We start from the raw sequence: 25,351 nt of genomic DNA on the forward strand, positions 1-25,351 counted from the left end.
TTTGCCTCACCGTGGAATTAGCCACGGGAGAAAAAGAACAAGACGCTCAGTCTATTGAATGTCACATTGGTCCATTGGTCGAGGCACCCTTTATATCCTTGCAAAGAAGCATCGCATCACTAGAGTGACTAGACGGGTGAGTTGTAAGGGCATCTCCAATGGTAACCTGCAAATTTCCTCTCGCATCCGTCTGCGGACAGGGGCACCCGTCCCCGGGCATGAATACGGAAGGCCGCCATCCAACTATAGTCGCATACATTTTAAACTCTTTTTCAACAAACCGGATGAAACTCGTGCAAACAAGGCAGGATTTCATATAAACATGACGGATTTCATACAAACACGGCAGATTTTCATTACATTTCGAACATCCAGAACAAAAAAGGGACCCGACCCTAAACCTATCCTACGGCGGCGGCGCCTGGCGTCCAAGCCCATGTCGTCCTCCATCCGCCGATCACCGGCGATAAGACCGATGAAGTGAAGGTGCGGTCTCCGGTGAGAAAGAGCAGAACACGGGAGACAGACCAGCCCACATGGGACACAAGGCACGGCCGCCTCCCGTGGCCTACTCATCCTCGGAGGAGTCCGCAACCTGTCCGTCGCCGGTGGACTGGAGGTCCGCGATGGAAATGGCGGCGTCGGCGCTGTCTTCGTCCCACCGGGCCGCCTGATGGTTCGTCCGCGGCACGTAGGAGGCGTGACTGGCATTGTTCTCCTCCGCAATCGCCTGCAACTACACCTCCGCGCCGGCCGCTTCTTGGCGAGCGGCGGCTTGAGCGCGGACGATATAGTAGATGGCACGCTGCTCTGCGATGAAGTTGGGGTTCGCCACGCCTGCTCGCTCGCCGTAGATCTGGCCCTGCGCCAGCCGGTGCTGCTCCAGGAGGAACAGGTTGTACCGTTGGTCCTCATGCGCCTGCTGGAACGGCGACAGAGGCACCGGCGCAGGCTGCACCTCCGCCATGGCGGCGTTGTAGTGCGTCTGGGCCTGCTCCATGGTGAAGCCGATGTGCACAGGAGGCGCGGGAGGCGGGGCGGGTGTGTTGGAGCCTGTCTCCATCGTGGTCTCGTCCTTATCGCCAGAGACCTCGGGCGAGCTGGCCGGCAAGCCGGTCTCGATCCTCCTGGCATGGCGGCTCTGCCAGGCGGCGGTCGCGCCTGCTTCATCTCCGTGGAAAGGCTCTCCCACAAAGCTTTTTCGCCTGCAGTCATGGCGGATGCAGTGCAAGGGAGGATGATGTGGAGGGGCTTGTGTTGTGGTGTGGAGTTAGCCGAGTGTGGCTGCATTTATATAGCGAATTCCGGTGAGGCGAGGCGTCCGGGTACATCAATGCGCGGCGCCGGAGTGGGTTTCTCAGCTGGCGAGCCTGCTTAATGGCGGCATACGGACTGACAGCGACATTGAACGGATGTGGTAGATATCCGTCCCGTCCCGTCCAGTCAAGCGTCTCCGGCTTTGAACAGGCGCGGACACCGGAGACGCGTTGCGGGCGGCGTCCTCGGCCGCCGCGACGCTTCAAGGGCGAAGGCAGTGAGAGGTCGCGTCGCACTGAGCAGTCTTCAATGTTGAGCGGCGCGCTCTATAGCGGCATGAATGCTGGCAGCTGGCACCGGGCGGGAATGCACGCAGGCGAGGGAGGAGGGGTGTTGGTGGGCCAGGGTGGTCAGAAGAGGGCGTAGGATTGGTCCGGACTCTCGTAAAAACCCCTCCCCTCCTCATGTTTGTTTTCAGTTTGCGAGAGAAATCGCGTCTGGACAGCCCTACTGACCGATACAGACCCGCGTTGGATGGCTTCCGACGTCCGGGCAGCGCGATCCGGACGCAAGCGAAAGGTTTACGGGTCGGCGTTGGAGATGCCTAACTGTCTATCGTTTCTTGTGTAGGGTTGCAAGAAATAACTAACTTGAAGCTAATTTATATTTTCTATACTTAGGCCACATTTGTTTCATAAGTCCTACGACTTTTTTAGTCCCAACTAAAAAGTCGCTAGTCCCTAAAAAGTCCCTATTTGTTTGGTTCATGGGACTAAACATGGACTTATGGACCATGTTACAACTAAAAGTCCCAATAAATTCTTCTTGGGGTCTTCTTTCATAAGTCCCAAATGCCCACTTTAAATCCCTATAAGTCCCTCATGTTTGGTTACACCAATAAATCCCTGTAAACAAACACCCCCTTAACATACTTTCTCAGAATAAATCCAACAATAAGGTCTCAAAAATTTGACCATCATCTTGCAAAATTGCATTGGATGTGTCTTTTTCTTAAAAAGAAAACAGATTCTTATTAATTCCAAAAACAGGCGATGTCTTCCCTGTTGTTTCTTGTAAAAAAGGTTAGTAAGCAGGATGTCGTAGTCGTAGTATTCCCGAACTGTTGAACTCATGTTGGGTTCGGGTTCTGCAGCCGCCGTAGAACCCTAGCGGCTCATTAAACCCTCAACCTCCACCTTCCGTCCCCTTCCGACCGACCGCACCCTTCCCTCCCGTCTCCCCCTTCCTCAAACCAAGCCGGAACCAAATCGTGAAGCTCGATGGACCACGCGGGCTCCATGGAGGAGAGGATCGTGGCGGACCGGATCCGGAAGAAGCTGGAGGAGGTGAACGTCGCCGCCCACAAGCACCTCGAGGGCGTGCAGGACCATGTCAACTTCACTCTGCAGGTCAGCCCGCCCCGCCGCCTTATTAGACTCCAAATTCGGGGCTTGCTCTAGGATGCGGTCTCAGGGCCGAGGAGCGGGATCCCGTTGCCTGTTCACGGAATCTCGGGGGAATTCGTCGATTTGTTCTGCAAGATTTAGGGATTTGGTTACTCTTCTTCTCATGGGATGGGTAGTCTCAGGACGGAGGATGCTAATCTTGCGGCAGTCATGAAATTTGTTGGTGCCGAGTTGCGCCGCAGTCTAATGCTAGTTGTTCTAGCTGTTCCAGGGATATGATTATTGGATGCTTGGGTTGTTCTAATGTAGTTCATGGGATATGATTGGGGTTCTTTTTAACTCAGGGTACAGATTTGAGATGGAAAGACCTGAATTTTGGGGGATTGTAGCTGTTAGATATCTAGGAGTTTCAGTAAGCCCAGTAGTGGAGCAAGTATACTATTTACTGATATACTCCCTCCGTTCCAAATTACTCGTCGCTGAAATGGATGTATCTAGAACTAAAATACATCTAGATACATCCATACGTACGACAAGTAATTCGGAACGGAGGGAGTATATTGGTTCTCGGTGTAATGTTTGTCCTAACTCTGTAATTTTCTTAGCATTGCTCTGTTGTATGGTGTGAGCACTTGAAATCATGAGACATTATTGGGAAGGGGAAGGATGCATGCTTTACACTAATCGTTGAAGGTGACTGGCCATTCTCATCATATTGGGAGGGGAAAAGATAGTTCTACATGAAACATGCTGATATGCTTGATATATTCGTAGCAGGGGGTTAGAAACACCAATGCTGACGCCTGTTTGGATTTATTTTTCTCTGGCGATTTTCAGAAAGAGTACTTCAAGTGTGCACATGACTGCTTCGATAGGCGACGGACTCAAGAGGGGATCACCAGCTGTGTAGAGAACTGTGGTGTGCCCGCTCTTTCTGCCAACAATGTTGTTGAGACCGAGATGGCCAAGTTCCAGGTACTTCCGGTTTCATCCACCTATCATTATTTTTTTCATACATCTTATACTAGTTTCTATGGAAAAAAAAAGAACTTAAGACCGGCTTTGTTTGTATTGAGTTTAGCCAATGTATCATTTCTTGCAATCAAGTTATAGTTCTGTTGCTGTATCATATGCTTTGTAGTTCTTTGTGGAAATCAAACTGCAGCTATTTGCGCTGCCTTCTCAATTTCTATTGAATTATGCATATGACTTATGCTCTATCTGAATGAACATGCCATATTCACCAAGTTGTATTTAACTTGAAACATTTGAATTCAGTAGTTGCCACTGGCTTTCACAAATGCTTAAAAAAATATGTGCATGCCGACCTGCATTCGCACCGTGTTTGTGTATGATTATCTGTTGATGATGTATTTAATCTGTGAGTAAAATAGCATACATATGTTCCATGCTTTTTTTCTTGGACGTGATATGTTCCATCCATGATTTGAATAAGCAATGAGCCAGTGATTTGGATAATTGTTTGCGTGACATGTCAACAAATACTTGGGAAAAATCTCTTTCCACCAGATAGGTAGGTCAGATGACAGATCTATATATATTTCTTCGTGCAGTTGGCTCCGTCGTTAAAATACAATCAAGAATATGCAATAGTTAGAACTCTAATAATGTTTGTGCCTCCATTATATATCATCTGGCTTCCTCCCTGAATTATTTTAGTTCTGATTTCTAACATAGAATTAGAGCAGCTACAGTGGCCAACTCAATTTTGTTTATTACATAATCTGCCCCCAGTTCAGCATGCCATTCCTAAACTTTGCACGGCTGCCTATTTGTCACAAGACAGCCAATTGTGTAGTCAGTCTTTTTATGCAAACCTGCCTCAAGCATCTGGATCAAAACGATGTCCCTGTGAGATTCTTTGTTTGGAGAAGTCCATAGGAAGGGGAGTTGAAAATAAGCATAGATCCGGAGATTACCAAATAGGTCAACCTTTTAAACTGCCTGCTGAATCCATGAGCAGGCAAGTGACAACCTGGCAAACTGAAACATCTTAGCAGCCAAAGGAAAAGAAAGCATGTAACATGGGAACGGTGGTCATTTATTCACAAACAACTGAGCATGATAAACATATAATGCTTAATTGCATTAGGTTAGGTTCTTCATCAGAGCTCTGTTCTTTGTGCATTGCTGTTTAAGGGCATACATTTTCTACACTTTGCTGGGTTACATACACTTCATCTAGCTTTCTTAATAATTTTGTAAATGATTTACCTGAATAAACCAGCAGTTAGATAACAGGCAGCATATATCAGTCAGCGCAAATTATTGTATCATTTACACCCTGGTGCGTACATATGTCTAAGCTGAGATGTATCCCTCCTTGTTCCAGGAAAGGTTGAATCGCTCGTTGATGGTCTGCCAAGACAAGTTTGAAGCAGCAAAGCTCCAGAAGATGAAGACAGACGCAACCAATGAGCTGGAGTCGTGCGTGAACAGATCCATCGACGACAGCATCAGGGTCCTGCCCCATCTGGTTGAGCAGATCAAGTCCACCATTAATATGAAGTAGAGGAATCGGAAACTTTCCCCGGCTCGTTTTTGCTATCGTTAGCTGAATCTATCCAGAGTCTCTAGCAACACTAGTGTAACATGAGCATTTACTTCCATGAGAAGTCCAGAGAAGGGTTTTTTGCTGAGAGATACTAGACTCAATGTTGCAAACGTTGTTTTTGCATAACATCCTTTTATCTTAATCTCATGTATTCTATCCATAGTCTCTGTAATTTGCCAGTTTGCTTGGCAATGTAGCCATGTAGGTGAGGGCATTTCATAATGGCATCAAATTTGGATACAATTGTTAGTAATATCACACATTACACATTCAAAAAATTCAAATATCTCAAGCAAACCAAACAAATTTCGACATGTAAATTTTTGTACAAAAGAAGCCGTAGCATATGCTAGTTCTTTCTCCGTGGTGAAACCCAACTCAGTCAGCAGCGGCACACCATCGGCCTGAGGTCCAACAGATGCCCCCTACTCTCCTCCCGCAGCCGCCCACCACCGCCGCCGGCCTCGTCCGCCACTACATCGGCCTCCTCTCAGCCGCCGGCGTCTCCTCCTCCTCGTCCCTCCGCGCCCTCCTCCCTATCCACGCCCGCGCCGTCCTCCTCGGCGTGGCCGCCAACCCAGCCTTCGCCACCAGGCTCCTCGCCGCGGCCGCCCCGTGCTCCCTCGCGTACGCCCGCAGGGTGTTCGACGCCGCGCCGCGCCGCGATGCCTACATGTGGAACACCCTCCTCCGCGCCCACGCCCACGCCCACTCCCACTCCGTCCCGGCCAACTCCCCCGCAGCGGATGCGCTCCAGCTCTACAAGCGGATGCGCGCCGCGGGCGTCGCGCCGGACTGCTACACATACCCGATCGTGCTCCCGGCGTGCGCGGCGGCGCGCGCCCCGCGGCTCGGGCGGGCCGCGCACGGGGACGCGGTGAGGTTCGCGCTCGCCGGGGACGGCTTCGTGCACAGCGCGCTCATCGCCATGTACTGCCAGGAGGGGGAGGTGGCGGACGCGGAGCAGGTGTTCCTGGCAGCCGCCGCCGGTGCCCGCACGGTCGTCTCGTGGACGGCCATGGTCGCGGGCTACGCGCAGAACGGCTTGTTCGGCCAGGCGGTGGCGGTGTTCGGCACGATGGTTGCCCAGGGAGTGCTCCCGAACGAGATCACTCTGATCAGTTTCTTGCCATGCCTGCAGGGGCAGGAATGTCTCACTGCCGGGGAGATGGTTCATGGGTTCGTGGTCAAGCTGGGGTTCGATGCGAATCTGCCGCTGGTGAACGCGCTGGTCGCAATGTATGGCAAGTGCAGGAGCATCGCGTCGGCGAAGGAGTTGTTTGATGGGATGGCTGCGCGCACCGTGGTGTCCTGGAACACGATGGTTGCCATGTATGAGCAGAATGGTGATGGGGTTCGGGCGATCAAGTTCTTCCACAGGATGCTTAGTGAGAAGGTGGGGTTTGACGCTGTCACTCTGGTCAGTGTGCTGTCTGCTTGCACACGCTCGGGAGCCCTCGAGACAGGGAAGTGGGTGCACGAGCTCGCCAGGAGTCATGGGCTCGACACTGATGCGAGGATCGGCAATGTTCTCGTGGATATGTACGCAAAATGTGGCGAGATTGCTTACGCAAGGCAGGCTTTTGAAGGTTTGCGCAAGCCTGGTGTCGTGTCATGGAGTGCCATGATCAGTGCATATGCCAACCATGGTGAGCCTGAAGAGGCTCTCAATCTGTTCTCTGCGATGAAAGATCAAGCGGTAAAGCCTAATTCCTTCACGCTCACTGCGGTTCTAGTGGCTTGTGGCTACTCTGGCCTTGTTGATGAAGGGCTGGCGATTTTCAACAGCATTGTCACGGACTACCATATATCACCAACACTTGAGAACTATGCCTGCATGGTTGACATGCTAGGGCGTGCCGGCAGACTTGTTGAAGCGTATGAAATCATCAGGGGAATGTCGATGCAGCCAGACAAGTGCATTTGGGGTGCATTCCTTGGCGGTTGCAGGCTTCATGGCAACCTGGAGCTGGCTGAATTTGTTGCCAAGGATCTCTTCCAGTTGGGCTCTAACGACGTCACGTTCTACGTTTTGATGGCGAACATGTACTTCGAGGCTGGAATGCTGGAAGATGCGGAAAGGACGAGGAGGACGATGAAGGAGATGGAACTCAAGAAGACGGCTGGGCACAGCTTAGTTTGTACCAGTAGAGAAAGAAGAGCCATCATGAGGTAGCAAGCTAGATGCAAGTTTTAGGTTAGGCTGTTTGTAATCAGCTATTTACACATGTTCTCTCCCAAATATCACATAATTCTTTGGATATCGTAATTAAACTTTATCTTAGGCTCATGATAAACTGAGGATAAATGTTGTGTTTTCTGATAATTTCCGCCTTGTTAACTGTACAATGGGGAAGGCCACCGATGACCCGTTGCATTATTGAAATGTGATTTTACATTAGAGCTGCAGAAGAGACTGAAACAATGCTCCAGAAAATAATGTACTAGTTTCTATGATCTTAGGATGTGATGTTCAGACCTCTGCCAAACAAAAACCAAAGTGGTGGGAGTATGGCACAGGTATTGGACTATGATCGGTGAGGAATAATGGTTTTCATATTACAGGAGAATACTATGCTAAGTTGATTGGCATAGAAATTTGTTTCATGGCTCAGGTGGCAAGGGCAGAGAATTGTAGTCACAGATGCTATTTTCCACTGAGATGCATCGACAGTCCAAATTATTTTCTTCGAAGAAACAAGAACACCGATGGCAGATGACTGATTAATTATACTTTTTCCTTCTTCATGCTAGTGGGATGAGTTCAGATGAGGTAGGACAAAGAAGTTGCAATCTGAAAATGATGGTAGCGTTTATGTAATTTAAGCACTTCACATATATTCCACCCACCATCCTCTACTGGAAGCGAAAGAATACGAAGAACGAGAAAGTTTCAAATCGCGCTTCCTGCATTTTTGAATTTTCTACCAAGAACAATTTCATCTCTACAAATGGGTTCTAGCATTTATAGCTCTCCTAGGAAGGGTGCATTCTGAATTTTTTGAACGATTCATAATCTAGCATTTTGCATTGCTCCCAGGATAGTGTTTGTGGGCAACAGCACAGTATATAAAGTTCGGTAGTGTGCATTCGTTTTTCTCCAAAAAAAATACTGTGAATTCACTGCATACCTTAAAATGTGAGTCGATGCAGCAGGTCATGTTACATTTTTTTGACACGCAAAGTACCTCTTTATTCATTGCTAATCAGGGTAACATCTTTTAGGAGAAGAGGTAGTACAAAAGGGAAGGGGGGGCGGTGGGCGGGTGTCATCTAACCAAATGCCCGGTTCAGCATATTCTGCCAAGCTAGCCAGTTCATGCGCTGCGCCGTTTGCCTCCCTGTGCACATATCTTCAGTTACGTGTTGCCACTTGTGAATAATACTGAATGTAAGGTCGATATCTTCAGACTCCTCTTCCTCCGACAACAAGGAACCATGCTATGCCATGCCACTGCATTATCATAAGGTCGTGTCATCGTGGTCGCCTAAATTTATGCCGCATTTGGACCTTTAAAGGTGTTTATGTTGAACTTGAACCTTGTCTGTCTGTGAATTTAAATTTGGCAGTCTGAACAAATTCAAGTGAAGAGAGGAAAACGACGAGACAAATGCAAAAAAGAATTTTGAAAAGAAAACCACATGCCCAATGCGTGTCCAGAAGAACGACATTCAGGTATTGACCGATAAAGAAAAACAATTACGCTTGCTTCCATCAACCGATAAACCACCACCATAAACATCAATTGTCACACATTTTTTAAGCAAACACCTGCTATCAATAAATCTAGACGCATCGCTAGTAACACATGGGACTCCAAAAATCCTCTTCACCAGTAAGCTTGAACACCCAGACGATGACAATCTTCTTTGGTGTCAGCAATGATCAACCATATGTTGAGCTAAGAGCACAATTTATGAATGCTCCATCTCAGGATATACGACATAAACCTTACAGTCCATGGCAATGTACAGATGCGGAGCTAACAGCGGTATGTCGGCCTACAGTACGTGGCAACCGGTATAACAGTGATACACACACACGAAAAGGTTTCCTTTGCTGTACATGAGAGAAGAGGCCATTGGTGCAAAATTACTGCACGTCCATGCTCTACTGAACAGCCAACCGCTGGAGATGCTCCATGAAGACCTGGAAGCTCGCATCATCTGTGAATATCATATCCCCCCCAGGAGGCGGAGGAGTGTCGGAGTCATATGTCACGGATGGGTTCAGCTTTGCCAGCAAGAATCGAGCCTGCAATTTCCATAAAATAAAGCATTAAAAAACAAATTATATGGAAGTGCTGATAGTTTTTTTAGTATACTCCAAAACTAATAACTGATCACTGGTGACTTGATTGCAATTCTCGGCACAAATTTTGACCTTCAAGTTCAAGATTGTTGCATTTGTTCAAATTTATATCTTATCGGGATCCCCTGCAGTTGCTACTGTCACTGCAGGTCCAGGAACTGCTCCCCACTACCGAGTACACAGGCACCGGATGCATACTCCTAAGAGTTCTGATGCAGAGTGTACTGACAGATTAAATAGAAAATAATAACCTGAGAACCATATTGATCGCACACAACCAAACGAGGCACAGGAAAGCGCTCCTTGATTATTGAATCAGCTTCCTCCTGTGGGGCTTGCAACAACTGGGCAAACACCTGAACATCATACAAGGTTATATATGATTTTTCAACAACAACATGCGAAAACCCAAAAGAGAAAACAAAAAATGTAAAATATAGAGCATTGATATTTTCTATGAATTCTTTTTACATCGCGTTAGAATTTTAAATCGAATACAGATTAGTTCTCCATAAACTTACAAGAAAGCCAACATGGAGTCGGAAAAAAATATATTTAGTTTTTGGCCGACAAAACATTACCTCGTGGCCTTCTTGATGTTGGTAACCAGCCTTTCGCCACTGTGCGATCGTTATCCCATGGAATATGACAACGGTAAAATAAGAATCCAACAAAAGTATCCTGTCACCAGCAATTGCGCTTACATCCAATAGAACAGGCTCGGGACCTGACTGAAATGAATATGATATAAGTGAAGGCTGGATCATCACAACTGCATTCGCTACATTCTCTCTGTTTAACATCATCCTGAAATATGCAGTTTCATCTGGACTATTGTTGAAAACCTGCATGTAGTAGTTAATTAGGAGCAAAGAGAAATTCAATTCGCTTGATCTGTTGATCAGCATGACTCACTGAATTAGGACAGAAAAAATGTTTTACCTGAATAAACTGAGAACGTCTCAAATTAAAAATGAACTGTGGAAAAATTGATAGACGCGGGGACAAACTGAAAGATGAAGGTGCTTCCTTCTGATAGTCTCCAAATTTCGAACATAAACTAATCAATGCTCGGTCAAGCCATCTTACTGGATCAAAATCAACCTGAAAAAAACACCAAGAACATGCTATAAAAATGAATATAACAGACCTTACATACAGGAAGAGTCAAAGATGCAACTCATGTCAGAACATGTAAGCAGCAGCAATAACTGTGAGTTAATTATTAATGAAACTAATCAAGGACTCCTTGAGCAGCGAACTATTTCCTTTATGGTCATGGTTTGTTTCCTATGCAATTTATAAAAGGTTTCCTCTTAATGATTATGTTTCTAAGATACCCCCTCCGTCCCATAATATAAGAGCATTTTTTACACTACACTAGTGTCAAAAATGCTCTTATATATACAGTAGGACAGAGGGAGTAACATATATGACATGTTATTGAGAAACCAAGTTCACGAATGCCATATCCTTTTTAAGACTGCGTTTTTTATAGAAAAGGTTGTTCAAAGGAGAAGCACAACCATTATAATTCCAATGTACCGATCTAGTGTGGACCTTTTGTTATGACCGGTTTAGCTTATAACCGGAGGAGGCCCACCAGGCAGTAGTTAGGGGCTTGGCCCACAAGTTATCTTAGGTTAATTCTTATGCAAGTTATCTAGGTTATAAATATAGGATGTAAGACTTTTTTTGGAATTAAGCAATAAGAATATTATTATCCCTATTGCCCGGCTCCCAGAGGAGCTGGAACCCTAGCCGCCTCTAACCCTAGCCGCCGCCGCCATCTCCCTCCTACGCGACGGCGCCCAGCCGCCGGCGCGTCCGCTCATCGCCTCGCCCCGCTCCATCCTTCCCCTACAACCTCCGGAGCAGGTCCGGTAGGACCCCTGGTTCTACCAATTTGGTATCCAGAGACTCGGGTTCGATCATGTCGTCTTCAACACCCACGCTGCCGCTACCCATCATCACCACCGCCCCGATGACCACTGCCGGGTCCCCAACGCCGCCGGCCCCGATTACCTCCGCGCCGCCGGCCCCCGTCACTTCCGCGCCGCCGACAACCTCCGTCTTCACGCCGGAGGAGATGACCAGCACCCTGCGGGACCTTGTGACGGCCGTCCAGGGCATCTCCCTGTACTTGGCCGGCCCGCACACCACCCCGCCGGCTGCGCCCCCCGCCTACAACCACCCGGCGACGCACTGGCCGATCCAGAACGCGTCGGGCCCGAGCGGGACGCCCCTGCTGCCGTTCCAGGCGGGCTACACCGGCGGGCCCCCGCCACTGCTGCACCTGCCCTGGTACTCGGTACCCGCGGCGATCGCCGGGGCCCATCCGTCGCTCCAGCCGCCGCCCGCCCCAGCGCCGTCCTGGCCGCAGTGGCCCGCGCCGGTTCTCGCGGTGCCACCCGCGCATCCCGCGCTCGCCCCAGCGCCGCAGTGGCCGCACTGGCCCGCATCGGCCCCAGCCGCGCCAACCGCGCCGGTCCAGCTCCCGCCGCCGCCGCCCAGCTCCGGACTGGGCCAGTCCACACCGGGAGGCCTCCCGATCCAGCAGGTCCGGTTTCCGCCGTCACCGTCCCCGATCCTGGCCTGGCTAACCGGGACGTCGCCACCCCCAGTTTACACGGAGGCCGGGGACCCACCGGTACCCACGCTGCAGTCTGGGGCCTCGTCCGGCTCCGCGGGGCCTACGACGGCCTCCCCACCGTTGACCGGGCGTCGTCATCATCGCTGCTCCGCACCGCCGAGCCGGTCGGCCATGGCGCGCCGACCCAGACGCCGCCACCGTTCGCCAAGATCGACTTCGCCACTTATGACGGCATGGAGGACCCGCTTAACTGGCTCAACCAGTGTGAGCAGTTTTTCTGTGGCTAGCGCACGCTCGCGTCAGAGCGCACTTGGCTGGCATCTACCACCTCCGCGGTGCAGCCCAGACCTGGTACTACGCCCTCGAGCAGGACGCGGGCAGCATGCCCCCTTGGGAGCGCTTCCGCGAGCTCTGCCTCCTTCGTTTTGGGCCCCCGATCCACGGGAGCCGCCTAGCGGAGCTCGGCCGCCTTCCCTTCACCTCCACGGTGCAGGACTTCGCTGGCCGTTTCCGGGCCCTGGCATGCCATGCGTCGGGCGTGACGGCGCAGCAGCGGGCCGACCTCTTTGTCGGTGGACTTCCAGATCACATCCGCGTGGACGTGGAGCTTCGGGGACCCCAGGATCTCCAGTCGGCCATGTACTACGCCCGCGCGTTCGAGCGCCGCGCGGTGGCCATCCAGCAGGAATCACCGTCCCGGGCCGCTGGGTCGCTACCCTCGCCGGATTCCGCACAGGGTCGGCCTGCGCAGGCTTCCGCGGCATCCCTTGCCGCGACCGCGGCGCGCCCGTTCCGCCGGCTTACCTCAGCCGAGCTACTCGAGCGTCGCCGCCACGGGTTGTGCTTCAACTGCGACGAGCCCTACACGCCCGGCCACGCCTGCCCGCGACTCTTCTACCTGGAGGTTGCAGACTACATTCCGGAGGATGCCGTCGCCGCCGACCTGGCCGCCCCAGCTGTCGAGAAGGTGTTTGACGCTGGTTGATCACCTCGAGGATTTCAGCAAGCGCTTCCCCACCTTACAGCTCGAGGACGAGCTGTTTGTGCAGGCGGGGAGAAGTGTTATGACCGGTTTAGCTTATAACCGGAGGAGGCCCACCAGGCAGTAGTTAGGGGCTTGGCCCACAAGTTATCTTAGGTTAATTCTTATGCAAGTTATCTAGGTTATAAATATAGGCTGTAAGACTCTTTTTGGAATTAAGCAATAAGAATATTATTATCCCTATTGCCCGGCTCCCAGAGGAGCCAGAACCCTAGCCGCCTCTAACCCTAGCTGCCGCCATCTCCCACCTACGCGACGGCGCCCAGCCGCCGGCGCGTCCGCTCATCGCCTCGCCCCGCTCCATCCTTCCCCTACAACCTCCGGAGCAGGTCCGGTAGGACCCCTGGTTCTACCACCTTTTGATCCTCCTAATGTGATGATTTCAATTTTCTTCACATCCTCAACTAATGAGATAATTTATAAAATTGTTCTCTTTCTCAGACTATGTATTGCCTCCAACTAATAAATATACGGAATAATTGTTTCACAAAACCAAAGACAAATGTACAAACTAGTGCAAAACTACAAATTGACTGACCAATTTCACAGAACTACATATTTAAGGATCATTGGTATCATGGAATTAAAAGGTTGTATGGTGCATCCATATCCCCACTCGGACCACGGGAGCCCACAGGTCACAATTACAAATTTCGTGCTTCCAAATTTTTTATGATGTTATATTCCATCTCTCAAACATAAAAAGATGGGTCTGTCATGGGGCATTAAGTATATTGAAACAATTTATGAAAAGTAAACAGACTACCAGAAAGTACCTCAGCTTCCATCTTAAATGAGACCAAGCGTGCCATGACTGCTGCTGCTGCCTCTTGGTCAAAGCCAGTTATTAACTCCTACAGCACATGTACTAGTCCAATGAGCAACAATATTACATTGATTTTTCCTAAAAAGTCTGTAAAAGCACTAAAACACTGGGTAACACACTGACATTGGCTAAACACAATTGTTCAGCTCAACTATTACTGAAAATGGGTACAAATGGAAGGAGAAAAACATTTAAAAGGAAAGAAAACTCATCAAGGGGAACAAAGGTAAAACTTACCTGCACACTGCCAGAACCAGCAACCCATCTTCTTGAAATTGTAGTCGATCGCAATCTCATTTGCCCGTCATGATGCTGATAACTGCATGTGGCATCTCCAGGTCAGACATATATACTTCTCCAACAATATCAATTGTTTATAAAAGAGATGGGAGGGGGAGCAGATTCCATACTAGGTTAAGAATTGGAAGTAGAACAGATTATTTTGTGATTGACCAATTGCGTCCGGGGCATCTTTTTTGGCCATATCAAATACTATGCATAGTGATGTTTTCCTATCTAGACCACACATCTTCCAAGCGCTAGTGTTCCCCTGACCTATAACTGTATCTGAGGATAGAGGACCTTTCTGCAGAAGCAGCAACATGCCAAAAGACTAAGTACAGCATACAATCATCATTCTAAAACATCAAGATGTAACTAAGCGCATACTGTACCTTCTCCAGGGAAGTACAAGGTCCAATGATGCCTTGAATTTTGACATCCTTGGAGCAGTTGATCTCAAATATGCCACTGCAAAAATAATTTAAATACAGAAATCAGACAACTCAATAACAAGGCTGTACTACAGCAGGTTACTGGATGACATGAAGTATTTTACACCCTTGAAACAGCCATTTCACCTAAAACAAACGTATGATGATGATTAGGAAAAGTATCACACAAACACTTTTGCCTCAAGAGGCATAGTCAATTAGTACATCCAAGTTCGAAGTCACTTAATCAGTACCGGATAGCACTAAACTTATCTGCAGTTTCTCTGATCATCATAGATGCCTTTGAAAATAAGCTAAAAGCAGCAAGTAACAATATCACACTTCTGAAGTTGCAGCAAAAACAGACAACAACAAAGCCTTTCAAGTTGGGGTAGGCTAGAGTTGAAACACATAAAATCTCGAAACCAAGTCACGGTTCTGGCACGTGGATAGCTAACTTCCACGCACCCCTGTCCATGCCTGGTTCTTTGGTGATATTCCAGTCCTTCGGATCTCTCTTTACAGACTCCTCCCATGTCAAGTTTGGTCTACCATGACCTCTCTTGACATTATCAGCACGCTTTAACCGTCCGCTATGCACTGGCACTTCTGGAGGCCTGCACTGTATATGCCCAAACACTCTCAGACGATGTTGGACAAGCTTCTTTTCAATCAGTGCTACCCCAACTCTACCACGTATATCATCATACCGGACCCGATACCCCGATCTTTTTTTTCTTGTTGCAGCAAAAAGAGAACTCAAAGCAAATTCCTAATTACATTTGCAGAGAAGACAAGACAAATGTAAACATGCTAGAACTAACAAAGTAGCAATGCAGCTAAACCAAGCAGGCAGAAAAGTATCTTTACTTGAACGATAAGCCAAGGTCACTATCGCTTGACTGAAAAATGTGTCTAAGTGAATCTTTGAAAACAGAATGGCCAAAACTTTCTGCAAGCACAACTATTCCCCCGGTTCTCTCCACTGCAACCTTCATCTCAGCAACACCAACCTGAGGAATAGAATATATTATTAACCATATCAAGGTAACCGTGCATATACATCAGAAGATAACCCATAAGTCAACGGTGTGCGGTGATGTGCTAACTAACAATAGTTTTGCACTAACATTTGTCCTTAATACTTTTCTTTTTGACAAATTGTATTGCATATGCCCATGTTTTTAAGGCGCCGCCTTATGGACGCACAGGCGGTAAGGCGCCCTCTGGCAGTGCCTTAGCATTTTCTCCGCCTTACGCGCTCAGGTTGACCGCCTTATGACGCCTCACCGCCTTAAAAAACCTTGGCATACGCACGTTAGACAGTTATCAAAAGAGGATGTCTTGCACATTATCACTGGGTTGTCAACTAATACTCATAAAAGGTCATCATTCCTCTCTGTATTTCATTAGCCGATAAATTTTGCCAAAATTCCTACTAAATCGGGTTAAGAGAAGTTTGCATTATGATATTATGTACATCCACTCTGAATTCTGAAATAATAGTATCTTACAGTCATGTAACTTCCAAGAAAATAAATGCTTGCACAGATATTTACGAGACGATAAATGCTTAAACTAATATTTTTCACATTATGGTGAGACAAACATGCTTATGAGATCTATGAATGATACACAGCAACACTGGTTCAAGTGAACAATATCCTAATTAAACAAGCTAATGCCTGATCCTTGACCAAGAGGTGATATGAATAATGTATACAAGAAGGGCAGGGGACAAACCTGGTCAAGTGCACATGCAAATAGATCGAGCACATGCCCTTGATGCACGAGTTGATTTCCAATCTCCTCATAGAATTTAACGGCTTTGTTATAAAGTGGAGCAGAACCTTTATCAAGATCTTTGTGCGAACGAATTGGATCAGATAACGGCTTAGATATTATCTGAAATTTTGCAAAAAATACCATTAGATTAAAATAATGTATCATGCTATTTCCAAAGGAAAATCTAACTCGACAAAAAAAATCAATCTCCACACTGGACTATCATCATGACAAATGTGAGGTTTACGAGTCGATGAGTCGACAAGTAGTTCTGAGGTTGAGACTCATAGACTAAGCGTGACTAATCGACACGAATTGACACTGAAGTTTCGACTCATAGACTAGTCGACACTGAACTCTAGTCGGCCCTGAAGTTGAGACTCATAGACTAGTCTACAGACTAGTCTTGACTAGTCCTTGGACTCATAATCCATGTTGTGCAGATTATTATTCGGTGGAACTTACTTTATCAGAAAAGGGGCCATGATTTTTAATGAGTTATGAGCTAACTTGAGTAGAAAAGCCGGGTCAGCTTCATTACACAGAATACATAAGAAACATCTCTGGAATTGCAAAGCACAGAGAAAGTGAGCAAACCCACAAACTTTCCTCACATGAACTCTAAATACGTAATACCTAGGTATGCCCATCACATATCAGAAAAGGCTTTCATCTTCGTTTTCCACTAAAAGTATCAACCCAACTCAGTACGGGGTTGTCCATGGTCTATTATCCGACTTCTTACTCCCAACACAACTAGGCTAGCCAATTTTGGGACTAAACTCACCACTATTAGCAAGAACAGGAGGCGAATTGGGCAAGGGTGTTAGAATACCCCACAGCATGCTAAGAAATGTTGCATAATTATTGTTGGGAATAGAAAGCCAGGGACATGTTTGTTCTTATCACTGTGGGTGCATCAAAATAAGATGTGATATTCATTAGAGAAATTACTTACAGAACCAGGTCCCTCTGTAGATGGACCACCTATAAATGCCATAATTCTACCACCTGATCCAGGCACACAAATCCCCAAGAGGCTAGCTGCAACACTTAACGCAGCTCCAGTACATCTTGATGCTCGCTGATCAGCAGAAACCGGCCACGGGTCCTTTTGCAGTTCTTCTATAAGCTAAAGAAATAGAAAACCAGCATCAACAGTTTGCAATTGAATTTTCCCTCCAAAATAATATTCTGCAATCAAAAAAATATTGCGGTGCACTAGAGACGTAAAGTTTTGTCCAAGTTCCTGGACAAACTTATCATCATGTCTTCTTTTAATGCAAGGAGAGTTCTTAACTGAATTCAAAATAAACTCGCACTCCGAAGCAGGCAACAGGAACCTAGCAATACTTTCTGCTGAAACACCATCCCTTGCGCCGGTGATCACACCTGTTGTGGGTTTTGTTTTCCCTGTAAGGAAACCCATTTGCTCAAGAATTTGATCCTTCTTAATCTCCTTTGTCCCCTTGAACACATGTGACTTAGGCAACAAGCCAAAACCCAATTCATGCACCTACATGAGTCAACATGTATTCATATCAATTTTTTTGACCAGAAGACTAATAAAAGTGAAACATTTATATGAAGGAAAGGTGAATATAACCTGCACATATGTCCCGAAAGTAATGAACCCGACGAGGGATTGGTCCGGCAACAGCTCAACTGCTTGCGCTAGAGCAGACTTCAAATAGCCGATTTCCTCCTCAATCATGCAAGTATCAACAACAAAGAGGAAGACCGGTGGCGACACAGGACCTGTTTCGGCAGTGGCCATGTACTCCACAGTACAACATTCAGGATACAGTTCGGTAGGTAGATTGCTTTGTGAAACAGCGGAGTATTGCTGGGGGAAGTGGTTGCGCTGGAAGCAGAAAGGGCAGAGCCACATCTTTGAACCGAAGTCGGCGACCGAGAAGGGGTTGAGGATGGAGCGGCAGATGCGGCAGCGGAGTGGGGCGTAAGGAAGAACAGGAATGGCAGGGTTGGGGTTCAGAGGAGTGTATATGGCCGAGACAGGGACGACACAGCTAGCAGCATCCTGCTTGGTGCCGGGTATCACATTCCAGGTCATCCTCACCCCATCCCGGGCCTCGAGTTCCAGGAACTCAGACATTGATTCTCTTCTGTGATCAGGTTGCTCAAACCTAATTTCTTCAGTACACCCTCAGCCTTGGCGATAGTACCAGGTCTCCACCAGAAGAACGAAGCCGTTGATCTGCATATATAGCCATTAATCAATCAGCCAAATTAATACCCCGCGAAAAAATTAGCCAAATTAACAGCGGGCTGGAACTGGGGCGTGAGGGTAAGTTGAACCAACAGAGCGCTGGGAACAATCGAATCGAATTCGCGGGCGAACGGATGGATCGAGGTGTGTCATCTTGGAAATGGATGGCGAATCGGAACAGCCTAAGCAAAGCTACGTTAGGGTTCGCGTGACGGGAGAAGATATGGTATCGAATTGGGGCTGTCAGTACTGCCCACCCCACCCTATAGAGAGATGCGGAGAGAGTAGTACCTTCGCCTTGGAGGTGGCGCGGCTTCGGCGGATGGATGCAGGGAGGCTTGCCCTGTACTCCTCTTCTCCGGCGCCGGCGACGGCGACGGCGACGGCGAGGAGAGGTATTTCCGTGCAGGGGCGCTGGAGTAGGGAGCGGGGAAGCCGCGGGGGTTCTGGCCTCCTGGGGCAGTTGGCCACGAACAGAGAAACCCAGAACACCAGCGAAGCCAAGATGGTCTTCTCTCACCGTTCTTCGCTCCTCCTCCTCTTTTTTTTTATCCCCTGGAGATTCTTCGCTTCTTTTTCACAGACAAAGCATTACTTTTTTTTAACACAGTATGAACGCAAGCGCTTATACATACGCGTATATATTCATTTTTATGAACGCACACACGCATATCCTACCCCTATGAGCACCTTCGAGAGACTGGGCCGGCATATCATTTTAAGGTTTACGACAGACGAAGCATTACTGATGACTGATAGAATACAATCCGTGTCCATGAAAAAAGTATTAACAATCAGCATGGTGTATTTCACTTTTTCTCTAAAAAGATAAAATCAAAGCATGTTTTTATCTTCGAAAAAGGCCTAGATACCTAGGAATCCAGATGCCTCGCTCCAAGCAAATTTCATCCACGAAGGATGTTTTTTTTTGCGGGGATCCACGAAGGATGTTAAAGCAAAGGGTCATTGGATTGGCTCAATCGAGGGTTCCTGGAAAAGGCAAAACCTCGAGGGTCACTAGGTTAAGGGCCGGGATGCGAGCACAAGGTGTTTTTTACTACAAATTGTGCTTGGGAAGATGAAAGAATTCATTCACTCCATTCAAAAGGACAACAGCATCACCACAATTCACGTAGACAAGGAGGAGATAGGGACAGCTTGGTTGATGTCTTGGGCATCATGTCTGGTAGAAATTGATGCCTGGCGACAGCCTGGAAAAGAGAGAAATTTTGCCTTACCAGGCATGCTTTTGCGGATGTTGTTTGGTTCGAGATCTAGTCTGGGCTAAAGACAAAAATATTAAGAAACAAGATTGAGGGGCTGATTTGATAAAAAGTACAACAGTGCTGTTGCTAAATAACTCAAGATCATGTATGTCTGCAACCCATGCGTCTCTTTCATCGGCCTAGGCCAGGCTAATCTCACTGCCTAGCCTAACCCCCTTTTTTTGCTTTAACCTGCCCAGGCTAGTGAAGCTGCTGGGTCAGCTAGGCCAGGCAGACTTTTTCTTTTCAGGACATGAACAAAACTGCTCCCAGGCACATTTTAGGCATTGTCCAAGTCAGGCGTGGAGTGGTGTGGATGTCAACCAAACTAGCCCATAATCCATAGCCATTTCAGCCAGGTCATGGGAACCAAAACCCCCCGTCAAAACACCCTTGAGTGACAATCCCTCCAGGAGATCTGGATAACCCGTTCACTAAGGACGAGGTGTGGAGTCCGATCATGCCGTCTCCCACGGAGAAGGCACCTGGCCTAGACGATTTCAACGACGCCTTTTTCCGTGCCTGCTGGTCAATCATCAACTAGAGGGGTGGGATTTTGGTGCCCTTAACACTGCAATGACGACCTTAGTTCCGAAGAAGGACGCCGCCACATGCATGGTGGATTTTTTACCGATCAACCTAGTTCATTATGTCGCCAAACTAATCACCAAGGCATTCTCCATCAGATTGTGGCTGTCATTGACAACATCATCTCACCGACGCTGACGGCGTTCCTCAAATCGAAGTGCATCCATGATAGTTATCTCTATGTCCAAAACTGCGTCAAATCACTGAATAGGAAGTAAACTTTGTCTCTTATGTTCAAACTTGATATAGCTAGCGCCTTTGATAGTGTTTCATGGGAATATTTGCTTAAGCTTCTCTAATGGCTTGGTTTTAGTGCCAAATGGAGAGACTGGATAGCCTTGATTCTGTCTACGTCGACCTTGTTCTTCATCCTCAATAGATTGCCAGGCGCGGCGATCATACATCGCAGAGGACTGAAGCATGGTGGCCCTTTGTCGCCGCTGCTCTTCACCATCCCCATTGACCCCTGCAGCGGCTACTCAAGGCTGCAACCGAGATGGAGCTCTTTGCGTGACTGCCCGGTCAAGGGATCAAGCTTAGAGTATGCCTCTACGCCGACGATGTCGTTTTTTCGCTAACCCTGATCGGCAGGAGATCGATGCCCTGATGTTGTTGCTCCATGATTTCGCCATCGCGACAAGCCTAAGTATAAAACCCTCCAAGTCTTTGGACGCCCCTATTCGGTGTGATAACATCAACCTGGATGATTTTCTTCAAAATTTTGGTGGCTAAATAGTTGGCTTCCATGCAATTACAATTCAACCTTGGCCACATCCAGTCGCGGCTTTCGGAGTGGAAGGGCATGCTCATGTCAATCGCTGGCAGGAGCACTCCCCCGGCTCCTATTATGATAAAGGCGACATGTTATGACAAATGCATATCATCACAAGACGTATCTTTTTTTTGTAGTGACTAGTCCCGCCAGATTTAAAAGACTCGTATTCCTGATCGACATGAATGCAAGAGACTCACGATATGGTGACCGGCCGAATTCATCTCTTCCTCTCAGAGTAAGGCACAATAACTTAGCATGACCTAGTAGGCTGCATGAGAAGCCAAAGTAGGGCAGGTTCTCATATTGGATATCAAAGAATTCAATCTCTTTCGCTCTTGCCTTCTCGTATTGAACCCATCTAATTAATGACTCATCAACTTTGATCCATGCCCTGAACCTCAAAAAATCACCAAAAAAGCATAACCCTTTGCATCCACATCCAGGCCCACTGCATCTCCGACCATGTTAGCAATTTTGATGGCCATAGAGGGCATAAAGTGAACTAGTACACTGCTTCAATTCCTGCTCTCTCACTCACTTGGGCTACATGATGTTAGAAAATGTTTAAAAGAAGTCTAGCAAAAAACTGACCTACATGTGCCTAAGGGCATCTCTAACAACAATCGTTAGTAAGATTCTCTCTCATTCTTTAAATCCTATGTGGAGGAGGGAAGTGCCCGATAAAGGTAGAGCCTGTTTATTTTGCAAGAAACGATCTAGGCATTGATTGGGTTCCGGCAAAAAAAGAGACCAAGATTGGGAGTAGAAAAGTAGAGAAACAAAGAGGATGGCATGTGGGTATTCAAAAAATGTGAAAAGGTTTAATGAGAGAGAGAGAGAAGAGGTGAGATTTTTTTAGTGGAAGAGAAGAGAAGAGGTGAGATAGAAACGACTCCCATTTGAGGCCTCGTTTGGAACACAAGAATTCAAAATATCGGGATAGGAAAAACACATGAATTGAGATGTCACGTATTTGATGGAAATATGCCCTAGAGGCAATAATAAAATGGTTATTATTATATTTCCTAAATCATGATAAAGGTTTATTATTCATGCTAGAATTGTATTGATCGGTAACTTAAATACATGTGTGAATACATAAACAAATACCGTCTCCCTACTAAGCCTCTACTAGACTAGCTCGTTAATCAAAGATGGTTAAGGTTTCCTAACCATAGACATGTGTTGTCATTTGATAACGGGATCACATCGATAGAGAATGATGTGATGGAATAGACCCAACCGTTAGCATAGCATATGATCATTCAGTTTACTGCTACTGCTTTCTTATGTCAAATACATGTTCCTTCGACCATGAGATCATGCAACTCCCGGATACCGGAGGAATACCTTGTGTGCTATCAAACGTCACAAAGTAACTGGGTGATCATAAAGATGCTCTACGGGTATCTCCGAAGGTGTCTATTGAGTTGGTGTGAATCGAGATTGGGATTTGTCACTCCGTGTATCGGAGAGGTATCTCTGGGCCCTCTCGGTAATACACATCACAACAAGCTTGCAAGCAAAGTGACTAAGGAGTTAGTTGCAAGATGATGTATTACGAAACGAGTAAAGAGACTTGCCAGTAACGAGATTGAACTAGGTATAGAGATACCGACGATCAAATCTCGGGCAAGTAACATACCGTCATAAAGGTTCAACCGATAAAAGATCTTCGTGGAATATGTAGGAATCAATATGGGCATCCAGGGTCCGCTATTTGTTATTGACCGGAGAGTTGTCTCGGTCATGACTACATAATTCCCGAACCCGCAGGGTCGCTTAACGTTCGTTGACGCTAGAGTAGTATTGGGATATTTGATGAGTGGTAACCAAATGTTGTTTGGAGTCCCGGATGAGATCCCGGACATCACGAGGAGTTTCAGAATGGTCGAGAGGTAAAGATTTATATATGGGAAGTCATATTTTGGGTTCCGAAAAAAGATGCAGTTTTTTCGGTATTGTACCGGGAAGCTTCTAGAAGGTTCCGGAGGATTCCAGAGGGGTCCAAAAGTCCATAAGCGGTTCCACCACGACCCAAGGGATAGCATTGGCTGCGGGGAGGTGCCCTGGCCTTATTGGGCTAGGCGCACTGATACGTCTCCAACGTATCTATAATTTTTTATTGTTCCATGCTATTATATTATCTGTTTTGGATGTTTAATGGGCTTTAATATGCTCTTTTATATTATTTTTGGGACTAACCTATTAACCGAAGGCCCAGTGCCAGTTTCTGTTTTTTTGCCTATTTTAGTGTTTTGCAGAAAAGGAATACCAAACGGAATGAAACCTTCGCGATGATCTTTCTTGGAACAAACGCAATCCAGAAGACTTGGAGTTGAAGTCTGGAACTCCACGAGGCGGCCACGAGGCAGGAGGGCGCGCCCAGGGGGTAGGCGCGCCCCCCACCCTCATGGGCCCTGCCGGTGCCAAAACTGGCGGATCTCGGGTAGGGGGTCCCGAACTGTGCGTCTAGGATCGATGGTTACAGGAGACAGGGGACACGATGTTTACCCAGGTTCGGGCCCTCTCTATGGAGGTAATACCCTACTTCCTGCTTGATTGATCTTGATGAATATGAGTGTTACAAGAGTTTTTCTACCACGAGATCGTAATGGCTAAACCCTAGAAGTCTAGCCTGTATGAATATGGTAATGAGTATATCCTTTCCGGACTACACCCTCCGGTTTATATAGACACCGGGGGGATCTAGGGTTACATAGAGTCGGTTACATAGGAAGGAATCTTCATAGTTGATCGCCAAGCTTGCCTTCCACGCCAAGGAGAGTCCAATCCGGACACGGGTACAGTCTTCGGCCTTCATGTCTTCACAGCCCATCAGTCTGGCCCATGGATAACAGGCCGGACGCCCGAGGACCCCTTAGTCCAAGACTCCCTCAGTAGCCCCTAAACCTGGCTTCAATGACGAGGAGTCCGGCGCGCAGATTGTCTTCGGCATTGCAAGGCGGGTTCCCTTCTTTCCGAATTCCAAGATAGTCTTTGGACGCGATGATAGTATCCGGACCTGTCACACACACCATACACAACCACAGAGAGAATATAATTTTACACGGGTCCAATCCGCTGACAAATTTTAGTAGCATGACGTCATGTCCGTCCGGTCATAATTTCGGACCGTTTAGTGTCCGACGTTCCATGTCCCGAGACGCGGTTGCCATTGGCACATCTTGTCGAAGCAGAGATCGTGCCCCCTTATAGCGGGATTCTCATCAATGCAGGCATGGGTAATCCAACCGCGCCGTTTATACAACCCTTGGGAATAGGCGAATTCTAAGGCGAGTGGGGAGGCGTTCGATATTTACTGCCTTTATAAGGGGATAATGATTCCCTCTTCCTCTCCCACGCCTTCTCTCCATCTCTGCCCTCCCAATCTCGAGCTCCAGCGCCCAAGTTCTTATCTCCTTTCCACTCGAGCTAGCACTCAACCATGTCCGGATCCGGAGGTCAGGGCAAGTGGATGGTCTCCTCCGTCAAGGAGGAGGACATCACTGAGCTTCGGGCGGCCGGATACTTGGCGAAGGGAATCGCCCACCGTCTGCTGACCGAGGGACAAGTCGTCCCCACGCCGGAGCCCAGCGAGAGGATGGTATTCCTCCCTCATTTCTTCCGCAGACTAGGGTTCCCACTCCACCCTTTCCCGCGGGCTGATGTATTATTACGGGATAGATTTCCACGATTTGTCCCCGAACTCCTTCCTCAATATCTCGGCGTTTATCGTCGTGTGTGAGGCCTTCCTCCGCATCCAACCCCACTTCGGGCCATGGCTCAAAGTCTGCAATGTGAAGCCGAAGGTGGTGGATGGCTAGCACATGGAGTGCGGGGGAGCCATGGTGAGTAAGCTGTCAAACGTCTCCTGGCCGAAAGGTACTTTCGTGGAGACAGTGAAGGAGTGGCAGAAACAATGGTTCTACATCACAGAACCCCGCGGCACCACCTGGGCCGCAGCTGCCGAATTCCGCTCCG

At 47.8% G+C, this 25,351-nt stretch overlaps 3 protein-coding genes across 3 annotated transcripts; 2 read left to right on the forward strand and 1 right to left on the reverse strand.

Moving 5' to 3' along the window:
- Positions 1-2,379: 2,379 nt before the first annotated feature.
- Positions 2,380-5,380, forward strand: LOC109758554 (uncharacterized). The gene is made up of 3 exons (XM_020317410.4): positions 2,380-2,666; positions 3,501-3,638; positions 5,017-5,380. Exons 1-3 carry the CDS (start codon positions 2,538-2,540, stop codon positions 5,194-5,196), a joined length of 447 nt encoding a protein of 148 aa, XP_020172999.1. The 5' UTR covers positions 2,380-2,537; the 3' UTR covers positions 5,197-5,380.
- Positions 5,381-5,593: 213 nt separating this feature from the next.
- LOC109758553 (pentatricopeptide repeat-containing protein At3g12770) lies at positions 5,594-7,564 on the forward strand. The gene has a single exon (XM_020317409.4). The coding sequence runs from the start codon at positions 5,657-5,659 to the stop codon at positions 7,412-7,414; it is 1,758 nt and encodes a 585-aa protein (XP_020172998.1). The 5' UTR covers positions 5,594-5,656; the 3' UTR covers positions 7,415-7,564.
- Positions 7,565-8,917: 1,353 nt separating this feature from the next.
- LOC109758552 (protein transport protein SEC23 C) lies at positions 8,918-19,311 on the reverse strand. The gene is made up of 14 exons (XM_020317408.4): positions 19,031-19,311; positions 18,116-18,727; positions 17,810-18,025; positions 17,468-17,641; positions 16,468-16,629; positions 15,595-15,737; positions 14,686-14,761; positions 14,422-14,597; positions 14,249-14,330; positions 13,962-14,039; positions 10,493-10,654; positions 10,132-10,395; positions 9,802-9,906; positions 8,918-9,493 (listed from the first exon to the last, which is right to left on the reverse strand). Exons 2-14 carry the CDS (start codon positions 18,623-18,625, stop codon positions 9,350-9,352), a joined length of 2,292 nt encoding a protein of 763 aa, XP_020172997.1. The 5' UTR covers positions 18,626-18,727; positions 19,031-19,311; the 3' UTR covers positions 8,918-9,349.
- Between the last annotated feature and the right edge of the window lie 6,040 nt (positions 19,312-25,351).

This window comes from Aegilops tauschii, chromosome 4 (genome assembly GCF_002575655.3).
Source record: "Aegilops tauschii subsp. strangulata cultivar AL8/78 chromosome 4, Aet v6.0, whole genome shotgun sequence".
NCBI classification, from domain to species: Eukaryota; Viridiplantae; Streptophyta; class Magnoliopsida; order Poales; family Poaceae; genus Aegilops; species Aegilops tauschii.

What these genes read in the sequence shown, in the direction of transcription:
- LOC109758554 (XM_020317410.4), top strand. Translation starts at nt 2,538, where the DNA reads ATGGACCACGCGGGCTCCATGGAGGAGAGGATCGTGGCGGACCGGATC. An exon ending in ATGTCAACTTCACTCTGCAG is followed by an intron (nt 2,667 to 3,500) that starts GTCAGCCCGCCC and finishes GGCGATTTTCAG; the next exon opens with AAAGAGTACTTCAAGTGTGC. An exon ending in CCGAGATGGCCAAGTTCCAG is followed by an intron (nt 3,639 to 5,016) that starts GTACTTCCGGTT and finishes TCCTTGTTCCAG; the next exon opens with GAAAGGTTGAATCGCTCGTT.
- LOC109758553 (XM_020317409.4), top strand. Translation starts at nt 5,657, where the DNA reads ATGCCCCCTACTCTCCTCCCGCAGCCGCCCACCACCGCCGCCGGCCTC.
- LOC109758552 (XM_020317408.4), bottom strand. Translation starts at nt 18,625, where the DNA reads ATGTCTGAGTTCCTGGAACTCGAGGCCCGGGATGGGGTGAGGATGACC. An exon ending in GCGAGTTTATTTTGAATTCA is followed by an intron (nt 17,642 to 17,809) that starts GTTAAGAACTCT and finishes CTATTTCTTTAG; the next exon opens with CTTATAGAAGAACTGCAAAA. An exon ending in AACATCAAGAAGGCCACGAG is followed by an intron (nt 9,907 to 10,131) that starts GTAATGTTTTGT and finishes TATGATGTTCAG; the next exon opens with GTGTTTGCCCAGTTGTTGCA.